Below are 23,115 nucleotides of genomic sequence, written 5' to 3'. Positions count from 1 at the left end.
GGAGGGAAGCAGTGAATTCCCTGCTCCTGCCCTCAGGTCACTCCTGTGGCAGCCCCAGCGCCGCGTCACCTCCAGCCTAACAAGTCCCCCATTAGTGCTGAGAGCTTTGTGCTTCCCCTCAGCTCCTCCTCGGCCGAGGTGATTAAAAGATGCCTGGTGCTGTCTGTGTGTGCAGCACACGCTTCATTAGCGCTGATTTATTTGGGAGCTGAGCAGGGCTGCGGCACACCAGTGGGCAGCAGCAAAATGTGAGCTGAGTGCTAAGGATGCTTCTTGCTGCTCCATGCTGCTGCTGCTCTTCAGGGGTTGTGAGAAACGCCAATCGCTTGGTTTCTAAAATTTTAAAAGTTTAAGAATAATAAAATGGTTAATACAATTAGAGTAATAAAGTTTAGAGTTAGGACAATTACAAGACAATAAAAAGCAAAGAATTACGGACGTCCTGATGCTCTCGGACACTGAGTCATAAAAAGCATGACTTCTGAACAAAGGAATCACCCTTAAACCAATACACTGTTGCATATTCATACATCCTTCATGGTTATGCATACATTCTATTTAAAACAAGAAACTCTGTCTGTTTTATGTCAACTGTTTCCTTTAATCCCCATGCTCGAGTCTGAGCCAGGCCTGAAGAAATTAGTTTCTTCTGATAAGCCATAAATTCCTCCCCTTTGGAAGATTTATGTGCTCCTCAAAGCCAGTATCTCATTCCTAAAAAAAAACTCCCCCCCACATACATAGTCTCTATTTAAACATTATGTTGGAACCTAAAACTATATTTAACACACTACATAAGAGAATTAATACAGCATCACTTTCTAACATTACACATATAATATTCATTGTAACATTTGCAAAAAGCCAATCATAAAATATGCATTTTTCACAGGGGTCTTGATGCCTTTTTGGGATTATCTAAAAACAGAGGTCAAACAGAATGAAGGGAATAAGAAGCTGTTCTATTTATTGAAGGGCCTCCAGGTACATTTAGGGAAGATGAAACCCCCCAGGGGCTACACCCAAAAATGGATTATGGGTCACAGGTTTGCACATTTTGATAAGTTTGGTCCATTTGCATATTGGGGGTGAATCTGCCAATTCCAGCTGCAGGTAATGAAGTCACTGACCCCAGGTTTGCTCCCCCAACTCACTTTTGTTCCCATCTTTCTGTCCTGAGGCACTGAGGTGTCCTTGATTGCCAGGCCTGGAGAGGAATTGTTGTGTCTGCCCAAATGGGGAAGCAGCAGCTCACACTGTGTGTGGAGTTTGGAATTACACCCTAAAGAACTGCAGGGTTACAGAGAGATGGAAAATATCAAAGCTGAAATCCTGAGGCATCAATGTCAGGTGTGTTCTGCAGGTTTTCCTTCAGAATATTCACAAAACTGAGAGGTCACGTGGTGCAAATTTATCTTAAAAAGTATTTTTCACGTTCCTAATGCACCCATAGATATATCAGCCTCAGGATTTTAATTTCTATTTTGCTCTTACAGAAGTGCTAATCATGAAACATCCAAGCAAAATTACTCACACAGCCATGCCCACAAATGCAGAAAAATCCACCACAAATATTTCTACTCCACGCTTTTTTTTCCCTCATCCTACCTAACTGCAGTCAGAGCTCTTGGAGTCAAGTTTCTTTGGCAGAATCCAATTAGGAGCAAAGGTGCCTTTCAAAAGAATTTGCAATGGCTGCATTGCCAGAAGTGAAGTTAAAAAGACATCTGCACACGTGTGGTGGCACTGGGGTTTCTAATGGGCTGCGCTTCCAGACTGAAGCTCAGCAATCTCATTTTCATCTCGAAAAAATAACCTGTGTTCTGCTGAAACTGCCTCTGCTTCCTTCTGGAACTGAAATATTAAACTTTGTGAGTTTTCAGGTCTTCAGCAGCAGCACAAAGTCCCCTGGGATTTTGCAGTCAGGAAACATTTAGGGATGGGAAGGATCTTTTCAATTATGCACCTTTTGCTCGCGCACAAATGTTGCTTTTCCTAAAGCTGCTGCCATAAAAAGTCGATGTGTTTGAACAGTTCTTGCAGAGCTCTGAACAAAGGCCCTGCTGATGTGAACAGCAGAAATATTTACAGGGAAACATTTGGGGAATTGGACTCATTCACATGTGAAATAGGGAACTATCACGAGAAATGGAATTGCGGCCATGGCTTGAGAGCCACCATCATTTAACCTTAGAAAAATATTTTGAGTGGTAATCATCTAATTTGCTTTTCAGAGCTGTTTATGCCATGACAGGCATCGTTTCTCTTTGGGGGGAACTTTCTGTCCTGCATTGCCCTGTGCAGACATCAGGGAGTGGAAACTTTGCTTTGAGGCACGTGCACCTCTGGTGTCTCCTGATTCTCTGGAGCAGCTGCTGAATAACTGAATAACAGAAAATTTCAGCTTTTTCACTGGACTTAAAATATATTTATTGCCCAGAGAAGCTGTGGCTGCCCCTGGATCCCTGGCAGTGCCCAAGGCCAGGTTGGACACTGGGGCTGGAGCACCTGGGACAGTGGGAGGTGTCCCTGCCATGGCAGGGGTGGCACTGGGTGGGATTTAAGATCCTTTCCAACCCAAACCATTATACAATTCTATATTTTTAGCATAACTTTTGTTTTTGGCTGGAATTGAGAACCAGTGATTGTGTCAAAACTCGATGGAAGGAAGGACAGAGCTTGCTACTTTTAATATCTTTGTAAGCTAGAAGCTAATTTACATTAATCACTTCGAAATGCTTTGTATCAGTGTTTAAAATGTTGAAAGAATTATTTCCTGAGTAGGAAAAAACCAAAATGAGTTTGCAAACCCCCACAGCAGCCAGAACTTTCCCCAAATGGATCAGGGAATCCATTTCCCACAGCTGGATCAGGGCAGCTGTGGCAAGAGCTGAAGTTACAGTGAGGAGGGGTAATAAATTCAAGACTATCCAGGATTTTTTTTTTAATTTATGGAAAAGAAGGGAATGAGTGGTTTTTTTGTGAGTCCTTTGTGCATTTTAGCAGCTCCCTGTCCATGGGTGATTCCCAGGAGCTCCTGGCAGTAGGTTAAGTTGATAAATGCTTATCAACCTCTTGTGTTTTTAATGAGATATCAAATACTTTGAGTGATTGCTCTGCTCATTGCAGGGAGAGAGGGAAATAATTGCAAAGCATTTCCGGGCAGGGTAAGGAAGAGAAAATTTGTAGGGGTTTATTGATGGGGATGATTAGTGGGAAAACAAGAACAGGGAAGATTTTCAGCAGCTGCTGAAATCCAAGCTTTATCTCAAATTTCATTTAAATTGGTGTAAAATTAGTAGAAATCTCTTGTATAGCTGCTGTTATAATCAAGAGAATTTGGTACTTGGAGGAAAATTAATATTTTTCCACTCTTTAGGGTGAAAAAAAAAAACATTACTGGAGTTCACTAAGTTCACTATAAACAGTGTAACTTCTTCACCATGTCAATCAATATAGACATTTTCCTTCCAAAATTAATAATTAATACTCTAATCATTGCCTTAAATAGTTCAGTATTCATTGATTGGCCATTCCTGCTGCCCCCAGCACACCCCATCAGTTTGTGTGAGAATAGACAAATCTATGCAATTAATCTCTTCCTGCTTCAAAGCTGCATCTTCAGATCAGAGGCTAAAGATCCTCAACCTTCCCAGTGCATTGAACCTGATTTTATTAAAAGAATTCTCCCAATTTTAGCTCACAAAAGCAGGCAGAGACCTCTCTTGTTATTACTCACACAGTTTGTCTTGTAAGCACGAAGGCCCCTGAACTTCCAGTCCTCACCGAGATGAATAAATTATAAGAATGTGTGTCTGGCCTGATTTATTTATTTTTAATATTTAAATGCCTGCTCTGGAGTGGTTCCTTTCATAAATGAAGGCTTTTTTTCCCCCCTTGGGTTGCTTGGAGGGGGATGGTGGAAGTTTGCAGTGATCAGCTGAGGAAGTCTCAACTTGTTCTCAAATTCTAATTATTTACAGGTTGTAATAGGGGGCGAGGGGAAGATCAGGTTTTACCTGCAGATGTTGTAAGGTGGATTTTTAAACAGAATTTTAGAGCCGTGAGGGTGGAGGTGGAATGGGAAAAAAAATCCCCTTCCTTGAGCAGTGTGGGAAGCTTTCCTGCAAAGTGTTGCCTTGCAGAGATGGTGTCCTTTGTGTGCTGGATGGTGCTTGCACAGAAAAGTTACAGAGTAGAGAATTATTCTAATTTTCGTTTTATTCTACAGAGTTCACTCATTACACCAGCTCACCCCAGGGAGGCAGGGAGTGAATTTCCTGAGGGCAAAATTAGGAGAGAGCAGAAGTTTCACAGCTCCAGGTTACAACTCTTAATCCTCACCTGCCACCCAGACACCTGAAATGGTCACAAACCACTGCTGGGAATGATTTGAAAGTCAATATTTACAGAAGTTTCTTTGCTGATCCTCAGATACATCTCTCCTGGAAAGGAAGAACAAGCTGTCAGGAGCAGCAACCCTAAATGTCCTTGCAATGTGTTTTGTTTTACAGATTGAAGCTGGCCTGAGGTCTCCAAGGAGCCCCATTCTGCTCTGCAGTCCCTGGGCTGGTCTCTGCCCCTGGAGCTGAAGATGAGGTTGCTATGGGAGCTGCTGGTGCTGCACTCGGTCCTGCTGTGCCTGGCAGGTGAGGTGCCCTCTTCATATTTTGGAATTTACACACCCCTGCTTTTCCCACTGATGCCACGGTGCCCCGTGTTCATGTGCCAGGGATGAAACGCCCACATCAATCCCTGTTTGTGGCCATTGCTACTGATGAAATGCCCACATCAATCCCTGATTTTCCCACTGATACCACAGTGCCCTTGGTTCATGTGCCAGGGATGAAATGCCCACATCAATCCCAGCTTTTCCCACTGATGCCACGGTGCCCCGTGTTCATGTGCCAGGGATGAAATGCCCACATCAACCCCTGCTCGTGGCCATTGTTACTGAACTCATCAAAGTGAAACTCGTTCTGCTCTTAGTCTGTGTCTCCCAAGCAGAGTTTCTCAGAGGTCTGCCCTGCTCCTTTCCTCTTCAAAGCTGCTAGTGGTGGAAGTTGTTTTCCCTCATTCCGTGTTAAGCTTTCCCTGCTCAATTAAACCTTCGTGGAGTGGAGCTTTAAATCCCATTAAAGTGGTGTTGTGTTACAGCTGAGCCCTCGCTCCATTTAACAAATAATTAGAATAACATATTCCAGCCATACAACCATCTCCTGCAAGTGCCCTTGTTTAACCTTTCCAGCCCAAGCTGCGATGTTCAGAGCGTTCCTGGAGAAATTCCCAGAGATTTTTGAGGGATGTGCCTTTTTCCTGGAGCTGAAACAGCTCTTGAGAGCATTTTGGGTTTGCAGAGGTTCAGCAGAGCTGGTTCCAAAGCCTGCCTGGTCAGTGGTTGTAGGATCCCCTGTCCTGGAGCACACCAGGACTGCCCAGGGCTGTCCTGAGTCTCTCTCTCTGCCAAATCCTTGATTAATCCCTCCTTACACTGCCATGATTATTCTCTCACATGTGTTTTTTTCTGGGGAAGGGTGTCAGCCTTTAATTAATGTTTGTGTCACCCTGGTGTTAGCCTGGATTGCTCTAATTTACCTGCTGCTCACTCAGACTGTTTTACTGCCTTATTTATTAGCTTGATTTCTCCCCTTTTCTTTGTGTTCACTGTCAGGTTACCTTTCCAGCATTTTAGATAATAACAAAGTACTTAGAGCAGTGCTCACTTTTTTTTTCTGCTTAGCTCTACTGAACACAAAGCGACTTTTTTTTCCGGTACTTAGGGGTACCTATTTTTGAAATTTGGTTCCAAGTCTTTCTAAATGTGCTTTGACAGTTTCTGAGCTGGCAGAAAATTGGATGCAGAGAGATTCTGCAATGCAGAGCCCCCACGTGTTTTGGGAATTGCAACCCCAGGGAAGCTGGGCTGGGGGAACACAGCGAGGATGAGCCTTTATTTCAAGCAAATAAATAAAAGAGTGGGAAAAACAAAGCATGGAAAATATTTTTACTGTAATTTCTCTACTTGAAATACCTATTGCAAGATGCGTAGGGTCAGCAAAATAAAGTTTCAGGGGATGTGTTTGGGGGGGTTGCCTTGATCAGTGTTTAATGAAAATACATCTCTGCAGCACTGGCTTCCCCCCATTATTCTGCAGCAGCATTTTCCCCACTCTTTATTTTTATATTTATTTAACTCTATTTATTATATAAATGCAGTGCACTGCATTTCCTCAGGTCTGAGATTCTCTGTCCTGCTGAGGGAGATTTAACAGATGTGTGGGGGGAGCAGTGCCAGAAGTTTTGTGTGAGTTTTAGAGCAGGTGCTGAGTGAGGAAATGGTTTCTTTTGGCTGCAGGACGTGCTCTGGGCCGGCTTCTTTGGGCAGGTTTTAAATCTGGAATTTTCTGTGGCTGCCTGCAGCATTGTCTGAGCTGGCTGGAGGCAGGGAAGTGCTTGTGCTGTGGGAATTTTGGTGTTGCCGTGAGCAGGGCTCCCTCATTTGGGCTCTTTTTAAGGGATGCACTTGGATTGCTTCCCAGAGCCGTGGGAGTGTTTTGTGTCGTGCTCTGGTGTTATGAACACACGCACAGGTGGCTGTTCAATATTCTGAAGTTAAGGGGGAAATTTGCGTTTTCATGTTGAGCAAACCATTTTCCACCCTTGTGAAAGAAAAATATTAATAACTGAGTTATAAAATAGTACAAAAAAAAAAGTAGTCTGCAGAAAGTTGTCTACCAACCCTCCACAGTGCCTTGTGGACTAGGAAAGTTAAGCTCAATTCTTCGACCTGAAAATGCACTTTTTGGGCTGAAGCTGCAGCGGTGCCCCTGGTTCTGGGCTGGAAAAGGATTGTTCTGTGTGCCTGAGCTGGTTCTGGGCTGGAAAAGGATTGTTCTGTGTGCCTGAGCTGGTTCTGGGCTGGAAAAGGATTGTTCTGAGTGCCTGAGCTGTGAGGAGAGCTGCTGGCACTTTATCTGGAGTTCAGAGTCACACCAGTGCAGTGCAGAACTGGGAAATATGAAAGCTCAAACTTCAGGCATCAGTGGAAACAAAAGGATTGGTTGCACGGGGTGAGCCAAAGGGAGATGTGACTTTGTGTGCCTGCAATGCTCTGCACAAGTCTGGAAGTTGAATTTTCTGTGTTTCTGGGACTTCTGTGCCATCCTCTGCCTCATTAACCTCCTGCAGCAGAGAGTTTCTCTGCTGAAGTCGTATTTGCATGTTAATGAGCTGCAGTGGCACAGACACATTAATGTCTGAGTGTCCATATGCATATTTTATGGTGGGATTTAACCATTCACCTTCTGGCTGCGCTGTGGGTTAAGCCCAGCTTGGTCCCACCCAGCTTCTCACTCACCTGCCTCCACCCCAGTGCAATGGGGAGGAGAACCAAAATCAAAACTTGCAGGTTGAGACAGGAACAATTTAATAATTGAAATAAAATAAAATATAATGATAAACATAATAATAATATAATAAACAATATAAAGTAAATAACAGTATTAGTTACTTTATAATAATACTAGTGAATAATAATATAAAGTAAAAAACCAAGTGATGCACAATAAAACTGTTCAACACCCACTGACCCATGGCAGATCCTGCCCTGAATCCTGACCAGCCACTTCCAGCTGCAAGCACCACACAAATACAGGAGCTTTAAGAGATTAATTTGTCCTGGACTTTAGTTTGGTTTGGTTTTGTTGTTTTGGTTTGGTTTTGTTTGGGTTTTTTGTTTTGCTTCATTTTGGGGTTTTTGTTTGGTTGTCTAGGTTTTTTGTTTGGTTGGTTTGGTTTGGTTTTTTGGTGGTAGTTGGTTTTTTTTTGTTTGTTTTTTTTTGTTGGGTTTTTTTTTTTTTTTTTGTAGTGGTGGTTCTGGGGTTTTCCCCAAAACTTTTTTTAACAGGAAAATATTCTCAGAAACGCTGTCCAGGCATTCTCTGTCCCTTAATCTCATGCTGACCCATCACAGCAATACCCCAGCAGTGCTTCAGACCAGAGTGTTTAGAGCACAACTGTGCAACTCAGGGGAGGGAAAAAATGCAATACAGAGTCAAATGTTTCCCAGTGTGAGGCAAAACCCCCATCATTTATATCAATACATTCCAGTGAAATCAGGCACCCAACTCTCTTAAAAATCAAACCTCAGAATTCACAGAGAGATGAGGATTTGAATTCATGCTGCTCTCCAAGCAGCTGCCGGTTTCGTACCAGAGAAATTCAGCTAATTTCATGTCTGAATATAAATAATTAAAGCTGGGAGCCCTGTTGTACATATTAAATTATGGTCTCCTCTAAACGAGGCCGCAGTTCAATTTGTTCAGTGTGGTTCTTTTTTCTTTTTTTCTGCTTCTGTGTAGCTCCCTCTGCACTTTGATGTGAGCAGGAAGCTGGGAAATGATTCATCTGCTGTGGCCCCACAATTAATTAATTAATATTTTGGTCAGCTCTGCAGCACTTTGCATTTCTGGCTGCTTAATTTATGTTTGCACAGCAGAGGAGGCAGGGAGTGACTCCTGGTACTCCTCAAACACTGGGCACCACTGGAGAAGGGGTTGGAAATCAGATCTGCCTTGACTTCATACTTTAAGTGGCACCAAGGACAAATGATCCAAATCTCAGCCCAGGAGCACAAACCCCATGGGCTGGAGAGAGAAAAACAAGCAGGGTGGGACTGCCTGGGCTAAAGCTGGAATGGGACAATGAACTCCAAGGTGCCAATGGAGCAGAACTGATCCCAGGGAGAGCCCTGGGAGCGCTCGTGCATTTTGGGACCATTTTGGTTCATCTTGGGTTCATTTTGTGCCATTTTGGTTCATCTTGGGTTCATTTTGTGCCATTTTGGTTCATTTTGGGTGCAGCCCTGGCTGGGCTCTGGTGCTGCCCAAGGTGGATCCATGGAGGAGATCCTTTAATAAATCCCTGCTTTATTCTGTGACTCTGCCCAGTTTCTGTCAGAAAAGTCAGAAGACTTTTGGCTGCCCAGGTGGGGCTCTGCAGCATCGCTCAGCTGTACAGAGGTGGAAAGGAAGGCTAAAAAAATGTAATTTATGCTTATTTAGAGATTATGTGGCATGTTTTTCTGAGATTGAAGAGGATTTGAGTCAGCCTCAGTACCCATTTCCCTTCCTGATCTGCCAGCAGCCCTTGCTGGATGTGACCTGATTGATTTAGGCCATCAATTCCCAAATTAGGAAATCAGAGGCCATATCAATGCCATCTCCTCATTTTTCTATACAGATGATTAGGTATATGATGTTTTTCTCTGTTTAACTCTCAAGTCCATCTGGGCAAATTGAATTGCCTCCTTCTCAAAAGTTAAGAAGGTGAGATAGTGCACTTTAAATAAACCAGGGAGTAGACAGACATTTTTCTAAGCAGATGTTCTAACTCTCTGGCTGTGTATTGATCCCCTGTGTGTTTTATGTGATGCCCCTTTTCAATTTAGCTCCTTTGCATTTGAATTAGTGTGTAGGTATTGAAATTAAATCTCATTTAGGGACTTACAGAAATACCCACTTTTCCACGCATCTATCAAATTAGGGAGGATATGGACCCAAACTGATTATTTATTGCCAGTAAAAATGGGTTTTATGGCAAAACTGGAGGTAATTAGTGGGATGTTTTATAGGTAAAACACTGTGTGATTCTTAGAAAATCTAAATATTATTGGAAAGGGGCTTAATTTTGTAAAGCTTGGGTGGTGATGGGGAAGAACAGGAGGTGAGGGATCTGGTGCAGTGGGAATCCTGCTGGGAGCTCGTGTTGGGTGCTGGGCAAAGCCTGGCTCAGCTGGTCAAAAACCTTCTGGTGGGGATTTCCTCCCTGCCTGGGCACAAAATCTCTGCTCCTTTCCCCCACATTTTGATGGGGATTTTCATCCTTTAGAACACAGGGGGACCAGCAGTTCCCAGGGAGCTTTTTGGGGTGAAATCCCTGGGTTTTGCTGCAGCCCTTGGAGCTGGTGGCTGGAAATGCTGTTGGCAGTGATCATTTTCACTTGGGAAAGGAATAAAGTTCAATCCAGTTTGGATAATGAAGTGCCAGGAATGTGGGCAGCCCCAGAATCATTGCACGTGGGCTGGCCAGACAGAAAATGAGGCTCTTCACCACCCCAGCCTGTTTTTGTAGGGTAAAATATAATGATAAATACAATAATATTATCATAAAGAACATAGTAAATAATAATATAAAGTAAGTACTATTCTTTACTTTATAATAATAGTAGTAAATAATAATATAAAGTAATAAACCAAGTGATGCACAATAAAATTGTTCAACACCCACTGACCCATGGCAGGTCCTGCCCTGAATCTTGAGCAGCCCCTCCCAGCTGAAAGTGACACATAAATACAGGAGCTTTAAGAGATTAATTTGTCCTGGAGCTCTTGGTTTGGTAATCATTATATAAACACTCTATTATTTATTATATTTTATATATTATTATATAATACATATAATTATACATTACATTATTTTATATACATATTATAATATATAAATATATTATATTATATTTTACTATATTATACTATATTATACTATATTATACTATAGTATCCTGAAACACTATATTATTTATTATAATATTATTATATTTATAATTCTGTTTTACCCCACCTCCCAGAAATTCCTGCTCCCTCCTTCAGCCAGACCTGCTTGCCACGAGGGCTGCAGTTTTCCAGGGTTGGGGCCATTAGACAGAAGAGATGCTGATGTGTTTTTGCAGTTCATGCTCAAAGTCAGTCTGTGACAAATCCATGGCTGCTCCCAGTTCAAATGCTGCGACAGGTCGTGCTCTGAAATTAATAAAATGCTGCTGCCAGGCTGCACTGACTCATTCCTGCAAGTTTTAGGAAAGATTTCCTGTGCATTCCAATGAAAAAAAGCAAAATTTTCCTGTTGTCCCCTCAGTGCCTCAGCCTGGTGTGCCTGATGTGTTTGGGTTTTCTTCATAAATCAAGCTAAAACACCATTGTTAAATAGTCTATATCATATTAATTACTCTGTAAAGCAAGGCAAGCATTGCAACCATTTATAATCCACTACTGGAGAAGCTGCTAATGAATGAGACAGGTAACTAATTAGTCAGCCAGCAGCCAGCATCTCCAGCTGAAGCTGGCGACTTTAAACTTCATTAAACTTCCCAGGTGTTGGGGAAAGTATGAAAAATACAGCTGTCTTAATAGGTTGATGCGTCTTAATTCCAATTTTCGGAGTTGAAATGGCTGAAGGTTGCATCTGTTTTAAGGGATATTGTCATTTATAAAGATTCCCGTGGCTGTCTTGCACAGCTGGAAAGAAAATAAGCAGTTTGTATGAGAAAGTTTTGAGTTTTTCCAGTGCATGTTGGGAACAGCATCGAATCAGTTGTGGCTGAAATTCCTCTTATCCCAATAATTTGTACCTTTTAATTTGTACCTTTTAATTTGTACCTCCTTCCTTGCCCTTAATACTTTGTGTGTGGGTTTTTTCTGATTATTTAGGGGTGCTTTTTATATTCATTTCCATTTCCTGTATTTGGAATCTGCAAAACAGACCCCTGACAGAATTCTGAATATGATCATTGTTTTCATTTGTGAAACAGGGATAATGCAATGGATGATCAGTGAGACTTAGAAGAAGCAATTTTTTTCTTTTTCTTTTTTTTTTTCTTTTCTCTCTGTCTGGATTTTGTCATCCCTTTGAATGCCTAACACGGATCTGATGCCCATTTTGTGCATCCAGGTTTCCAACCTGCTTTTTTTGTTTGGTTTGTGACCAAACTCAGAAAAAAGTCAGTACAGGCAACTCTGAAACTGTAGATATTATTGTAATGGATGAAACTTAGTGCCAATTCAAATTAAAAAAGGAGGGAGAAAGGCTTGAAGAGAGACGAACTTTGGTTTTGTGCTTTTCTTCCTGAGGGAAGGAGCAGCTTTGGGAAGAGATGTGGCAGAGTGTTGGATCTGCCAGCATGGAAATGGTGACTGAGGAATAATGGAAAGAGACTCCCAAAAAATCTCTTCTGGACCTCGAAATTGGGAGAGCTGGAGCAGGGAGGGCCTGAGGAGGCCATGCAGGACAGCAGGAGGGGTGACCTGATGGGTGAGAAGGATCTGGAAATCCATTGGGGGTGTTTGGTTTCTCCAGCCCCCTTGGGTTGGGCACATGGAAGCATTTAAGGGGAGGAGCAAGTTTGAGAGGCAGAGCAGCTCCTGATCAAGCTGTTAGTGGAAGATTCATTCCTCAGCTGGGATAAAAATCTCTCCGTGGCAATCTCGTGGTGCCTCTTCTGAGCTGGGAAGCCCAGCTGTGGTTCTCCAGCCAAGTGGCCAAGAATTGTTCCCAGGAATGGCTGCATCTCATTTTAGGAACTGGAAAAACTCTGCTGGCTTTTCGGAATCTGTGCTATTGATTCTGAGATTGTAGAAAGTCTCTGTCTTTCTGCCCCGCTGCCAAAGCAGAAGCCATAATTGGTCTGTGCTGTTTCAAGGTTGTTTATTCTGTTTATCTCTAACATGTTCTGCTGCCCTGCCGCAGCTCTGTCCTGCAGGGCAGCGTGTGGGGCTCTGCCCTCAGTGGGATGGTACAAACATTAAATACCAGAAACTACCTGTGCTGGATTTACAATAACGTGCCAATATCTGTCACCTATGTTGGACAGTGTGTCCCCAGCCTGAACCAACAGAAAAATGCCAACACCACAGTGAAACATGGAGGGCATGAAGAAGGAGAAAAAGGACAAGGCACACCCAATTTCCTCCATCTTGTCCCCTTTGGACCCCTAATCTAGAATCCTAAAATTTTACTTTTGCACTCGTGCCACACTTAATTATTACTGATATCAAACACTCAGAGCTGGTATTTGATCCTGTAAGATTGAAAACTCTTTTCCATGGACAGAGATCACAGCCAGTGTCTCTGGGGCTCTGTCCAGGGGGGTTCCTGACCCCTGCCAGGGTCCCAGAGCTGCCAGGGCAGCCAGAGGGAAGCCCTGGATTCCCACACTGGCTCTCAGTTTTTTCATAGTTGATAGTAAATAGTGGTACTGGGTGGAGGGGGATGTGCTGGGCTCCCCACTCCCTTCCCAGACAGGCAGGACAAGCTCTGGCTCCTCACAAAAGGGAGATGGCCATTTCAAAACAGGGTCATGAGTTCCCCCCATGTGTCATCTGCCAGGCATTGCCTTGTCTTCCTTACAGCACTTAAATAATGTGGGGTTATTTAAATAGGCTCTAAAGCCTGTGTCCTTTTTCCTCTGTGAAAAGCAGAGCTTCCCTGAGTGTTTTCCCACTTGTTATAAAATAACACTCTACAAACAACTCATTGCTAAATAATCTGCATAGAATTTCCAGTATTTATCCATCCTGACTTTGTTTTATCAAATGTAACAGTCACATTTATTGACCTCTGCTGCATTCCTGAGCAAACTTGAATGATCTCTTTTTTTTTTGTGTGGTTTTTTTTTGGTTTTTTTTTGAATTTGTTGGTATATTAGGATGGGCTATGGAATTTATCCCCTAATGAAAGGAGAGGGAGAGATGCCATCAGTCAGTGGGAGGAGAGAGAACCCAGTGCTTTCCCATGTAAATTATGTGAGTTCTGGAAGGGAGCCAGGCATTCATTTTGTTAAAATGGGGTTTGATAATTGAAACTAATTTAACATCGACCCCATTAAGTTGCATTTTATTGCTCATTTAATCCGCTTGTCTCACGAGCTCCCAGGACCGGGAAGTGGCTTTGGAATGGTTTTGGTTCATCAAAGCTGCAGTGAGTGCTGAGCTTGTCCTGTGGGGTCAGCACTGGGGTGGGGTCAGCACTGGGGTGGGGGTTCAGCTTTGGGCAGGTTTTTTGGGAAGATGCTTTGTCTGGAGAGCAGCTCATGGATGGTCCCTCCTCAGCCCTGTGGCCTGGCAGAGCCTTTCCCTGCAGGATTCTGCATCCTCTTGTGTGATCCTGCATCACACCTTGTAACAAATCATCCCAGCCCTGCACCAGTGCAGCTCAAAATCACTGAATGGGTTGGGTTGGAAGGGACTTTCAATCCCACCCAGTGCCACCCCTGCAATGGCAGGGACACCTCCCACTGTCCCAGGTGCTCCAAGCCCCAATGTCCAACCTGGCCTTGGGCACTGCCAGGGATCCAGGGGCAGCCCCAGCTGCTCTGAGCAGCCTGTTTTACAGCACATTTATTGATTTCTGTCAAAAAATCTCTATTTTGAGCTGCCAAGGAGCTGGATCCATGAGTTTTTAATTACAAGGGATTCCTATCTTCTCCTGCCCTGCCTGTGCTTTCCTCTGTCTCGCTGTTGTCTCACACGATCTCTCTATTTCACCCGTGCTGCTTATGACTCGTTAAACAATCTCCTAATTGGTTCTCAGCCTCTGGGTGCTAATTGCAGCGAGGCACTGGGTGATGGTTACACACACAGAGCTGCATTTATCCAAAATCAGGGAGCAGGAGAAGGTGCAAGGACAAGGAGGGGCAGCCAGGGTGGGTGTTTGTTTGCACACACCTCCTCCTGGGGCTGCTGCTGTGGGGATGGGGAATGGCTGGAGCTCTCCCTTGGGAAGAGGCAGCAGGTGAGGAGATGTAAGAGTGTGCCTGGCTTGCATCAGGGGCCCTGGGGACAGGGAGCGGCACCCTGCTCCTCCTGGGCATGCTGCAGTCCTGACCAGAGGGGCTGGGAAGGGCAGTGCAGGTAAAAAGTGCAGCTTAAACCACTCCAGGAATCACAAAGTCACACAGAAGCCCAGAATAAGTGAATCACAGGGTCACAGAATCAGAGAATCACATAATCATTGAATCCCAGAACCACAGAGTCACAGAGTCACAAAGTCACAGAATCAGAGAATCAGAATCACAGAGTCCCAGAATCACTGAATCACTGAAACCCAGAATTACTGAATCACAGGGTCACAGAGTCACAGAATCACAGGGTCACAGAATCACTGAATCACAGAGTCACAGAATCACAGAGTCACGGAATCACAGAATCGCTTCTTTATCGCGACTTTCCCTAACGTGGCATCCAATTACCGCTAAAACTTCACCTCCCCTTCTTATTTTTTAAGTGGAGGCATTCTCTGGCATTTTCCTGCTGTCTTTTAAAAGCATTTAGGGGATGTATGAAAACGAAGCAGTGAGCAAGGGTTTTGGCATTTAAAAGATGTCGTAATAGCTTTTGGGGTGTTTTTTTTGTTTTTTGGTTTTTTTTTGGTTTTTTTTAAAGCTCATTTTTAAGGTGTGTCAGCTGATAAAACTGTCAGTCCAAAGTTAGGTGAGCGTTGACATAAGGATAAATTCCAGCTAGAAAAAGAAAAAAAAACCTTCCCATGCACTAGTTTGCACCTGAGAGCTCCCCTGGCAGAGGAAAAGAGAGAAAATTTTGAGAAATTTAGAGAAAAGAACACCAAATTTTCCACCAGTTGCTCAGTGGTGCTGGAGGACACCAAAAAAAGCATTACTGATGTGTTTGTCCCTTCCAGTCATGGTTTTTTTTGAGCAAGCAGGAGTTTAAAAACTCTTTAAGTTGTTCCTGAAGATGTCAGATCTCCTGTAAATTCAGGAGTTACTGTGCAGCTGCCCAGAGAGCATTTAAAATAAAACCAAAAATGGATCAGTTTGAGTGTACAAATGTATTGGCAGCCAGTCTGGCCTTAAAGAAAAAAACAGCTTTGCTAAACCTTATAAAGTGTCACCAGTGACTCTGGAGACGTGGAATTCTCATCTTGAGCTATCCCCAGTACCACTGCAATCTAAAATATACAATAAAGTCTGCAAACAAATCCCATCTACAGAGTTTAAGTGACAAAAGCCCCTCCTCTATGTGCAGCAATTTTCTGCACTTCTTTTCAGTATATATTTCAATGTATAAAGTGCAAGGGTAATGCACCTCTTTCTTTATTAATATAATTTAAAATAGGCAGTGAAGGCTGCAAAACCTCTTTATACACAGACTATAAGTGACAAAAATCCTCCTCTGTGTTCACCAAATTTCTGCCTCTGGTGCACATTTAATTTTTTAACAACTCTTCAATGTTTTGCAGGTTTTTCCATGTAGGTCAAAATTAATTTTCTATAATAACAACACCTTGCTTTCCATAAGCTGACCTCAATACTTGCTTGCTGTATATTAACATTACATTCCTTTTTCTTGGAACACATTTTTCATTCTTTTTGCTCTGAATTGTTTTAAATGCCCAGTGAGAACCCAAGAACCAGATTTAGATGACAAAATTCAACGTACAGTCAGCGAAAATGAGTGATTGGGGTCCTTTATCAGGGATGGCACATGGACACTAATTATGGTCTCAGCTGTTCTGTATCTTAATCAATTCCAGTGATCTTGTTTGTAATTTTTACTGCTCCTGACAAGGAGCTGCTCAAAGAAATAAATTGGCCATCAGTGTAATTTGCTTCTTGGACACAAAAAGCTCCCAGATTAACAGGCTTTTTCCCCCTGGAGAGATCTCCCTCATCCACTCTTGGCTTGTGTTAATTACTCCTTTGTCCCTTTTTGTTTTCTAAAGGGCTGGGGATGTGCAGGCAGCAGCTCCCAGAGCCCACTGCTGCTGTGCCCCAGCACATCCTCTGCTTCTCTGGGCTCAGGCAGGAGAATAACCCTGGACCAGCTGGAAAACGTCAGGATTTGTGACCAGAATCACCTCATCTTCCCAAAACCCAGCCTGTTTTGTTTGTTCCTGGGATAAAAACAGAGGCAGTGTTTGAAAACTTCTAATGAAATTTGGGAAGGCAGCAGAGCAGGGTGCCCATGGCAAAGGGATCTTGATAAAATCTTCAAAACATCTCGTTTGATTAGTGCTGAAACCAGCACCTCCTCCAGATCCAGCCCTTCCCCTTTGTTGTGCTACAGGTGGTTTTGAAAACAATTTACAAAGAGGCTTTTTTGTCTTTTTCATGCTGTTAAAGCAAATTGGTATGTAATTAGATTTATATAGTGAATAATCTTATTTGCATATCCAATTAATTCTTCCTGTTTTAATTTGCTAGGGTTGGATTCACATTGGTAGTAAAAAAATAACACTTAAATTATCAAGCATTCAAATTTTCTTCTGCTGTTATTTTGTTCAAGGTCTTCCATTAAAATTTGGTTGTGGGCATCGTCTTCCTTTTAAAAGCTGTTAAATAATATGGAAATAGGCCATAAAAAACCCAACTCATGTGACTTGTGCTGTAAAAACATTAAGGGTCTCTTTAAGCTGGTCAGAGGGAATGCAGGGTGAATTTAGACTTTTCAAGCAGCTTTTTAACAGAATATTTTGGGTAGGCCTCAGGTTTTAGCTTTTTTATTTTTCATATTCTGTGCTGCTTTAGTGTGTGGGTCTGGGATTTCTATCAGGGGATGCTGAGCTCTGTGCACAGAGCAGGAGACAAAACAATTCCTGCTCCAGCTGGGCACCAAGGACAAATGATCCAAATCTCAGCCCAGGAGCACAAACACCGTGGGCTGGAGAGAGATTTTACAGGGGCTGAATGGTTAATTGAGGAAGCTTTAACAAAAATGCTGCCAGGGAAAGGGAGATGGACTGAAAATGGATGTTCTCCTGTAGGTCCATGGAGTTGCTTCAAAGTGAGCAGAGGACACTGTGGAGGGAGAGGTTAAGAATTGAAAATTAAAACAGCAATGTCTTTCAAAGATTTAATAAATGAGGTAAATGCATTACATAATTGTGTTGCAATAATTTGAAATAGGTCCTACGGAAAATTGCTTTGAATCCTAATTAGTAACTAATGGTTATTAGCTAAATCCAGTGCTGGGGAAGAAATAAATAGGTGAAATAAATAGGAAGGTATTGCTTCCACCTCCAACCACCACAACTGTTGTCCCAGTTTTGGGCTATTTTTACCTAAAAGCTGAAGTGGCTGCTGCAGGACTGTGTAGGTCCCGGAGAACACCTGGGCTGTGTTGCTGCCAGCCAGGATAAAATACAAATGAGGTGACAATTGGTGGCAAAACAATTTCTGTGGACAGGTTTTATCTCCTGAGGAACAACCTGTGCTGTTCTGTTTAGTCAGAATAATAAACTGTGCTGGGTCCTGTGCCCCGAGGAGCTCTCTGTGGTTTGAGGTGGGAATAGGTGTTCAGGTAATGCATTCCCACTCTTTTTTCTCTTGGATTCATCCTCTGCCTGCTTTGTAAACTGTTCTGCACCGAGCTCCAAACTGCTTTTAGCTTCCCAGGGCAGGAAAAGACACTGCACGTCCCAGAGTGTCAGAAAACTCAGGGAAAATGACCTCCAGCTCTCAGGCACTTATTGCAAACCTATTTTAAATTGAATACACAAGCCAAGATAATACAGGCTGTTTGATAAGAAACATTAGAGAAATCCATAACATGAGGCTTTTTATTATGGGTTTATTACATCAATCTCTCCAGTGGGTAATGGAACTTGTAAATATACTCTTATGTAGGAGTCTCCTTGCGGGCTTTTTATTCATGCTGAAGTAAGCACAGCAAACTTATTTGCTGTCAGGGTACATTGAATTTAAGATTAGTATTTATTTTGGTTCTAAAGAGGTTCTGCTTTTTTGAATTGGAAGTCGGAGCAGCTGTAAGAGAGGAGGTGGGAGCTGCAGGGGGGCTTTGGGGGGAAAATGAGTTTTTCCAGGCAAACTGCTGGTCCCTGTATGGGATACATGGAATGTGCCCATTAAGGGCTGTAGGTCGTGTGCTCAGAGCTCCTTCAGGAGGGAAAACTCGCTTTGTTTAAGCAGGAGCTTGCTGTGTGTTCATTGACTAAGCCCAGCAAGATGAAAAATCATCCATGGGATTAGAGAAATATTTAAGGGCTATATTGCCTGTGTTACTACGCAGTGCAAACACGGCCACGGCGCTCTCTGCACTGTAAACATTTGTTCTTTACTGGGAAAATGCTTTTAATTCTCTTCTAGAGGTAAACAAAGTAATGCTGCTGCAGCAGGAGCCCAGCAGGTTTTTGCTTACTTGGGAGAAGCCGAGGGGACATTTGTGCTGAGTAAAGAGTCGAGGAAAAGTTTACAGAGAAGTTCAAAAAGGAGTTCAAATCGTGGCAATGCTGACAAAAACCAAGAACAGCTCACAAGTTTTGAATAGATTTGTTGGAGGACTTAATATAGGAAAAACAATCCTTAATTAGAGGATGTTAATTGGACAGACAGACCAGAAGCCTGCTGAGGTGACAGCAAAGTTGGCTTTAACTCAGGATGTCTTTATGTTTGTTTCCATGTGTTTATGTATGTTTTCATATCTTTAGGTATGTTTGTTTTCATGTCTTTATAGTTATTTTCATGTCTTTATGGTTATTTTTGTCTTCATATTTGTTTTCATGTCTTTCTGTATGTTTCTTTTCATGTGTTTATTTTCATGTCTTCATGTTTGTTTTCATATCTTTCTATATGTTTGTTTTCTTGTGTTTATGTATGTTTTCATGTCTTTATGTTTGTTTTCATATCTTTCTATGTTTGTTTTTGTGTCTTTATGTTTGTTTTCATGTCTTTATGATTCTTTCTATGTCTTCGTGTTTGTTTTCATGTCTTTACGTTTGTTTTCATGTCTTTATATTTGTTTTAATCTCTTTCTGTATGTCTGTTTTCATGTATTTATGTTCGTTTTCATGTCTTTGAGCTGCTTTTGGCCACTTCCTCCATGCTCTTACAAACTTCCCTGCAGCCCCAGTGCTGAGGGTGCTGAAACTCTCTCAGAAGTGATGGCTCGAGCAGCAAATGCCTCCGGAGGAGCTTTGTGGCTTTGAATTCCTGCTGCTTGCAGAACAACGCCCTGCCCAGACAGCAGTGATCCATAAAGAGTTATTCCCTGTTTAATTACTGTGCCTGCACTTTTCTCCTTATGGACTGTGCTGCTGTGTCTACTGGAGAAAATTTAAAGCCCAAACTCTCTGTCCCAGATAAAAGACTGCTTAGAGAAATTTTTATTTGTCTTTGAGGCTTCTGGAAATAAAAATAATTAGGTTTTTAGTGTGTTCTCAATCCAGTATAATCCTTAATTTTCAAAACCCAGAAAGCCATTTTTTTTTTGCAATTGTAATGAAAAAATTGCTGAAGCAGTGCACATTATTTCGATTACCCATTAAGCCTTCTCTGCTCTAGAATGAAATTACATGATTTTTGTTAATTTTCTTGCTTTTAACTTCTGACTTATAATTTACCAAAAAGAGAAAAACAAACCACTACAACTCTGTTTGTCTCCCATTACTCCCAAAACAAATAATGCAATCAGCTCCTATTTTGGCACCTTTCTGATATTCTGGGCTTTTCATACTAAAACACTGGCAGGAGGAACATTTATTTGCCCCATGGTTCTGATCTATGACTTCCATAAGGCTTCAGCATTATATTGGCTTGGTATAAATGGACTTTGCATAGTGAGTGATTTATTTCACTTTATTTCATTTCATGTTGATCATATCAACTCAGTAAACCATATTTTCTTGGTGAACAATGAAATAAAATTGGGTTTTAATTATAAAGTAATAAGTCTTGACCAGAGGAAGAAAATACATGTGATCCCCCTCAATTTAGCTCTTGCCTCGCTCTCCTCATCAATCTTGAATTTGCATTTTGCATAATGTTGCATCTCATTGCTCTCTAAGTGAGGAACCAAAGTCTTCATAAGTAAAGAAAAAAATTAAATTTTACCCCCGGGAAAGACTTTGTTGGGAAACTGAGGCTCTTGGATGTCCCAGAATAATGGAATTGTTGAGGTTGGAAAAGCCCTCTGAGAGCATCAAGTCCTGTTGCTTCCAGCACTGCCAAACCCACCTCCCCCATGTCCCCAAATGTCACATCCACACCCTCCTGAACACTCCAGGGATGGTGACTCCCCTGCAGAGCCTGTTCCAATGCCTGACCACCCTTCCAGCGAAGATATTTCCCCAAATATCCCATCCAAACCTGCCCTGACACAACTTAAGACCATTTCCTTGTCTTGCCTTCAAGACTCTGCTTCCAGGAGCAGCTTTCTCCTGGCATTGAAACACCACAAAAAGGAGCTTTTCTTCCCAAAGCTGAGCTGGGCAGGGCAGTTTGAAATGGACCACTGGAGGTGAATTCTGCCTCTGGGGCATCCCCATCGTGCTGCTCTTTAGAGGTGAGCCAGGAGTGTGTGACACCAGGGGGAAGAAAGGCTCTCCTGACAAATGCCATCCCTCAAGCAGAGTGCTAAATTGCAGTGTCACAAGTCACAAGTCAGGGTTTTGACAGCTATTACTGATCTCTTTTCCCTGCTGTGTTGCTTGAAAGTTCGTAACATTTAAAGAAATTAAAGGAATGCATGTTATCCATGGGCAGATTGTACAACCTGAACTCCTGGCTGCTCCTTTGATGCTTTGCTGATTGAACTCTCAGAACTTTTATTTAAGTTTCTCGCAGTCTGGCATTTGGTGGCGTTGATTTTAAGGCTGGGTTTGTGTGTTTGTGCGTCTGTGTTTGCACGGAGGGTCTGGTCGCTCTGCAGGGATGAGCCAGCAGAAAAATGGGGATAAATGGTGACTTTTAGGGTTTGGCAGTGCCTGTGGTGGGGTGGGCAGTGCTGGTGTGTCCCAGCTTCCACAGCCACAGCAGGAACCCTGTGTTCTCCAATTTCCCACTGGGTACTGGGATTAGTTTTGTTCCTGCTCTGCTGAGGTTTGCAGAAACATTTTTTAAAATAACAATGAAAAAAACTGAAGGGCAACTCCTCAAATGTGCCCTGAATTGGAGCAATTCCAGCCACTCCAACGAAGTTACAGAGTGAGAGCAGCTGAGCTGCCAGCCCAGTGCTCGACAGCAGACTTCAAATGCCTTAAATCCATTTATGGAACAGAACCACCTGGAGATTACAGCCTTGGATCCTGTTTACAGGATTATTAAACACTTTCTTGCTTTAGCAGCAGTGAAAAGTGAGGGAGGTTTTCCTATCCAGGGTCAGAAGCCTGCCCAGCTTTGGACTGGGCAGTGCCTGGCAAGGAAGGGCTTGGATTTACCTCTCTGTGTAACTCCAAACTCTCTTTTCCTAAATATCTTGGTTAATTTTAAACCTCAGAATGCCAGCAGTCTTGCATTGGAAGCTGATGCTGAAACTTTTTCCCTAAAAATGTAAATTTGTAACATGATAAACATGAGGTTTCCCTTTCTCACCATTCTTTCAGTTACCTTTTAATTTCTTATATTGAAATATTGTCCTTTCTTCTTAAGGCAAGGGCTGACCAATTTCGAAACAGGAAGAAAATTGCAGAGGGTAATATTTATAATGGGGCAGATGCTTAAAACTTGCCCGTGCCAGTGCTCTGTGATAGAGACAATGTCTTTGTAGTTTAATTCCACTTGGATTTATTTTTTTTCCAAAATAAGGAGAAAACAAACATCCATCAGGTAGAGATGACAAAATTTTGTCACACATGTCCAGTAGCAGCATTGTGTCAGGGACATGGAAATGTTCCAGAAATGCCAAAACCAAACAGCAAAGGAGAAATTCCCTGCTGTGGACTGAGGTGTTTTATTCTCTGCTTTGTGCAGAGAATAAACTGTGCAAATAATAAACAGCTGTTTGTTTGTGCACAGAATAAACCGTGTGTGGTTTGGAAGTTCTGTGCCCGTTGGTTGGAATCCCTGATGGATTTTTCCTGTGCCCAACCCTTGCCCTAATTGCAGATTGTGTGCAGATTTCCCCTTGGCAGGCTGAACCACCCCAGTGCATTTCCTGACCAGCGCCACAGTGCAAATTACCTTAAAGGTGTTGGCTCTGTCAGGAAAATTAACCCACAAACATCAGAGCTTTATGTCCAAAAAGGAGACAGAGGAGTCCTTTTACTTTATTTGAATAAAGGGAGAGGCCATGGGGAATTCCCCTGGGGTCTCTCCAATTTTTGGAGCACACAGCTTCCTTTTTATCCCAATTTCCTGGCCACATTTCCCTTCTCTCTTTGCCCCTTGGCTGAGGGACTTGAGAGGTTCAGACTTCCTGATACCAAAGATTCCCCTCTAATGTATAACCTTCCCTTTAATTTTTAATTCTTACAGAATTTAGGGTTTTTCCCCATTGTTTCTTTCATCTTTCAATGTCTAATTTCATTTATCAGCAAACTTAAAAGTTTATTTGTAAAAGCAAATAAACTTTTTCCATTCATCAATCA

The 23,115-nt window shown here is 42.5% G+C and overlaps 1 protein-coding gene across 4 annotated transcripts in view; it reads left to right on the top strand.

Annotated features, from left to right (window-relative positions):
- Positions 1 to 23,115, top strand: part of LOC100224263 (contactin-4) — a 264,263-nt gene that overhangs the window by 133,619 nt on the left and 107,529 nt on the right. For all 4 annotated transcript variants that reach the window (XM_030283447.4, XM_030283445.4, XM_030283446.4 and 1 more), the window contains one exon: positions 4,515 to 4,649. In XM_030283447.4, coding sequence (XP_030139307.4) covers positions 4,595 to 4,649 — 55 coding nt within the window. In that variant the 5' untranslated portion in view covers positions 4,515 to 4,594. The remainder of the gene's footprint in view (positions 1 to 4,514; positions 4,650 to 23,115) is intronic.

This window comes from Taeniopygia guttata, chromosome 12 (assembly GCF_048771995.1).
Source record: "Taeniopygia guttata chromosome 12, bTaeGut7.mat, whole genome shotgun sequence".
NCBI classification, from domain to species: Eukaryota; Metazoa; Chordata; class Aves; order Passeriformes; family Estrildidae; genus Taeniopygia; species Taeniopygia guttata.
This window is presented reverse-complemented; position numbering and strand designations above follow the sequence as displayed.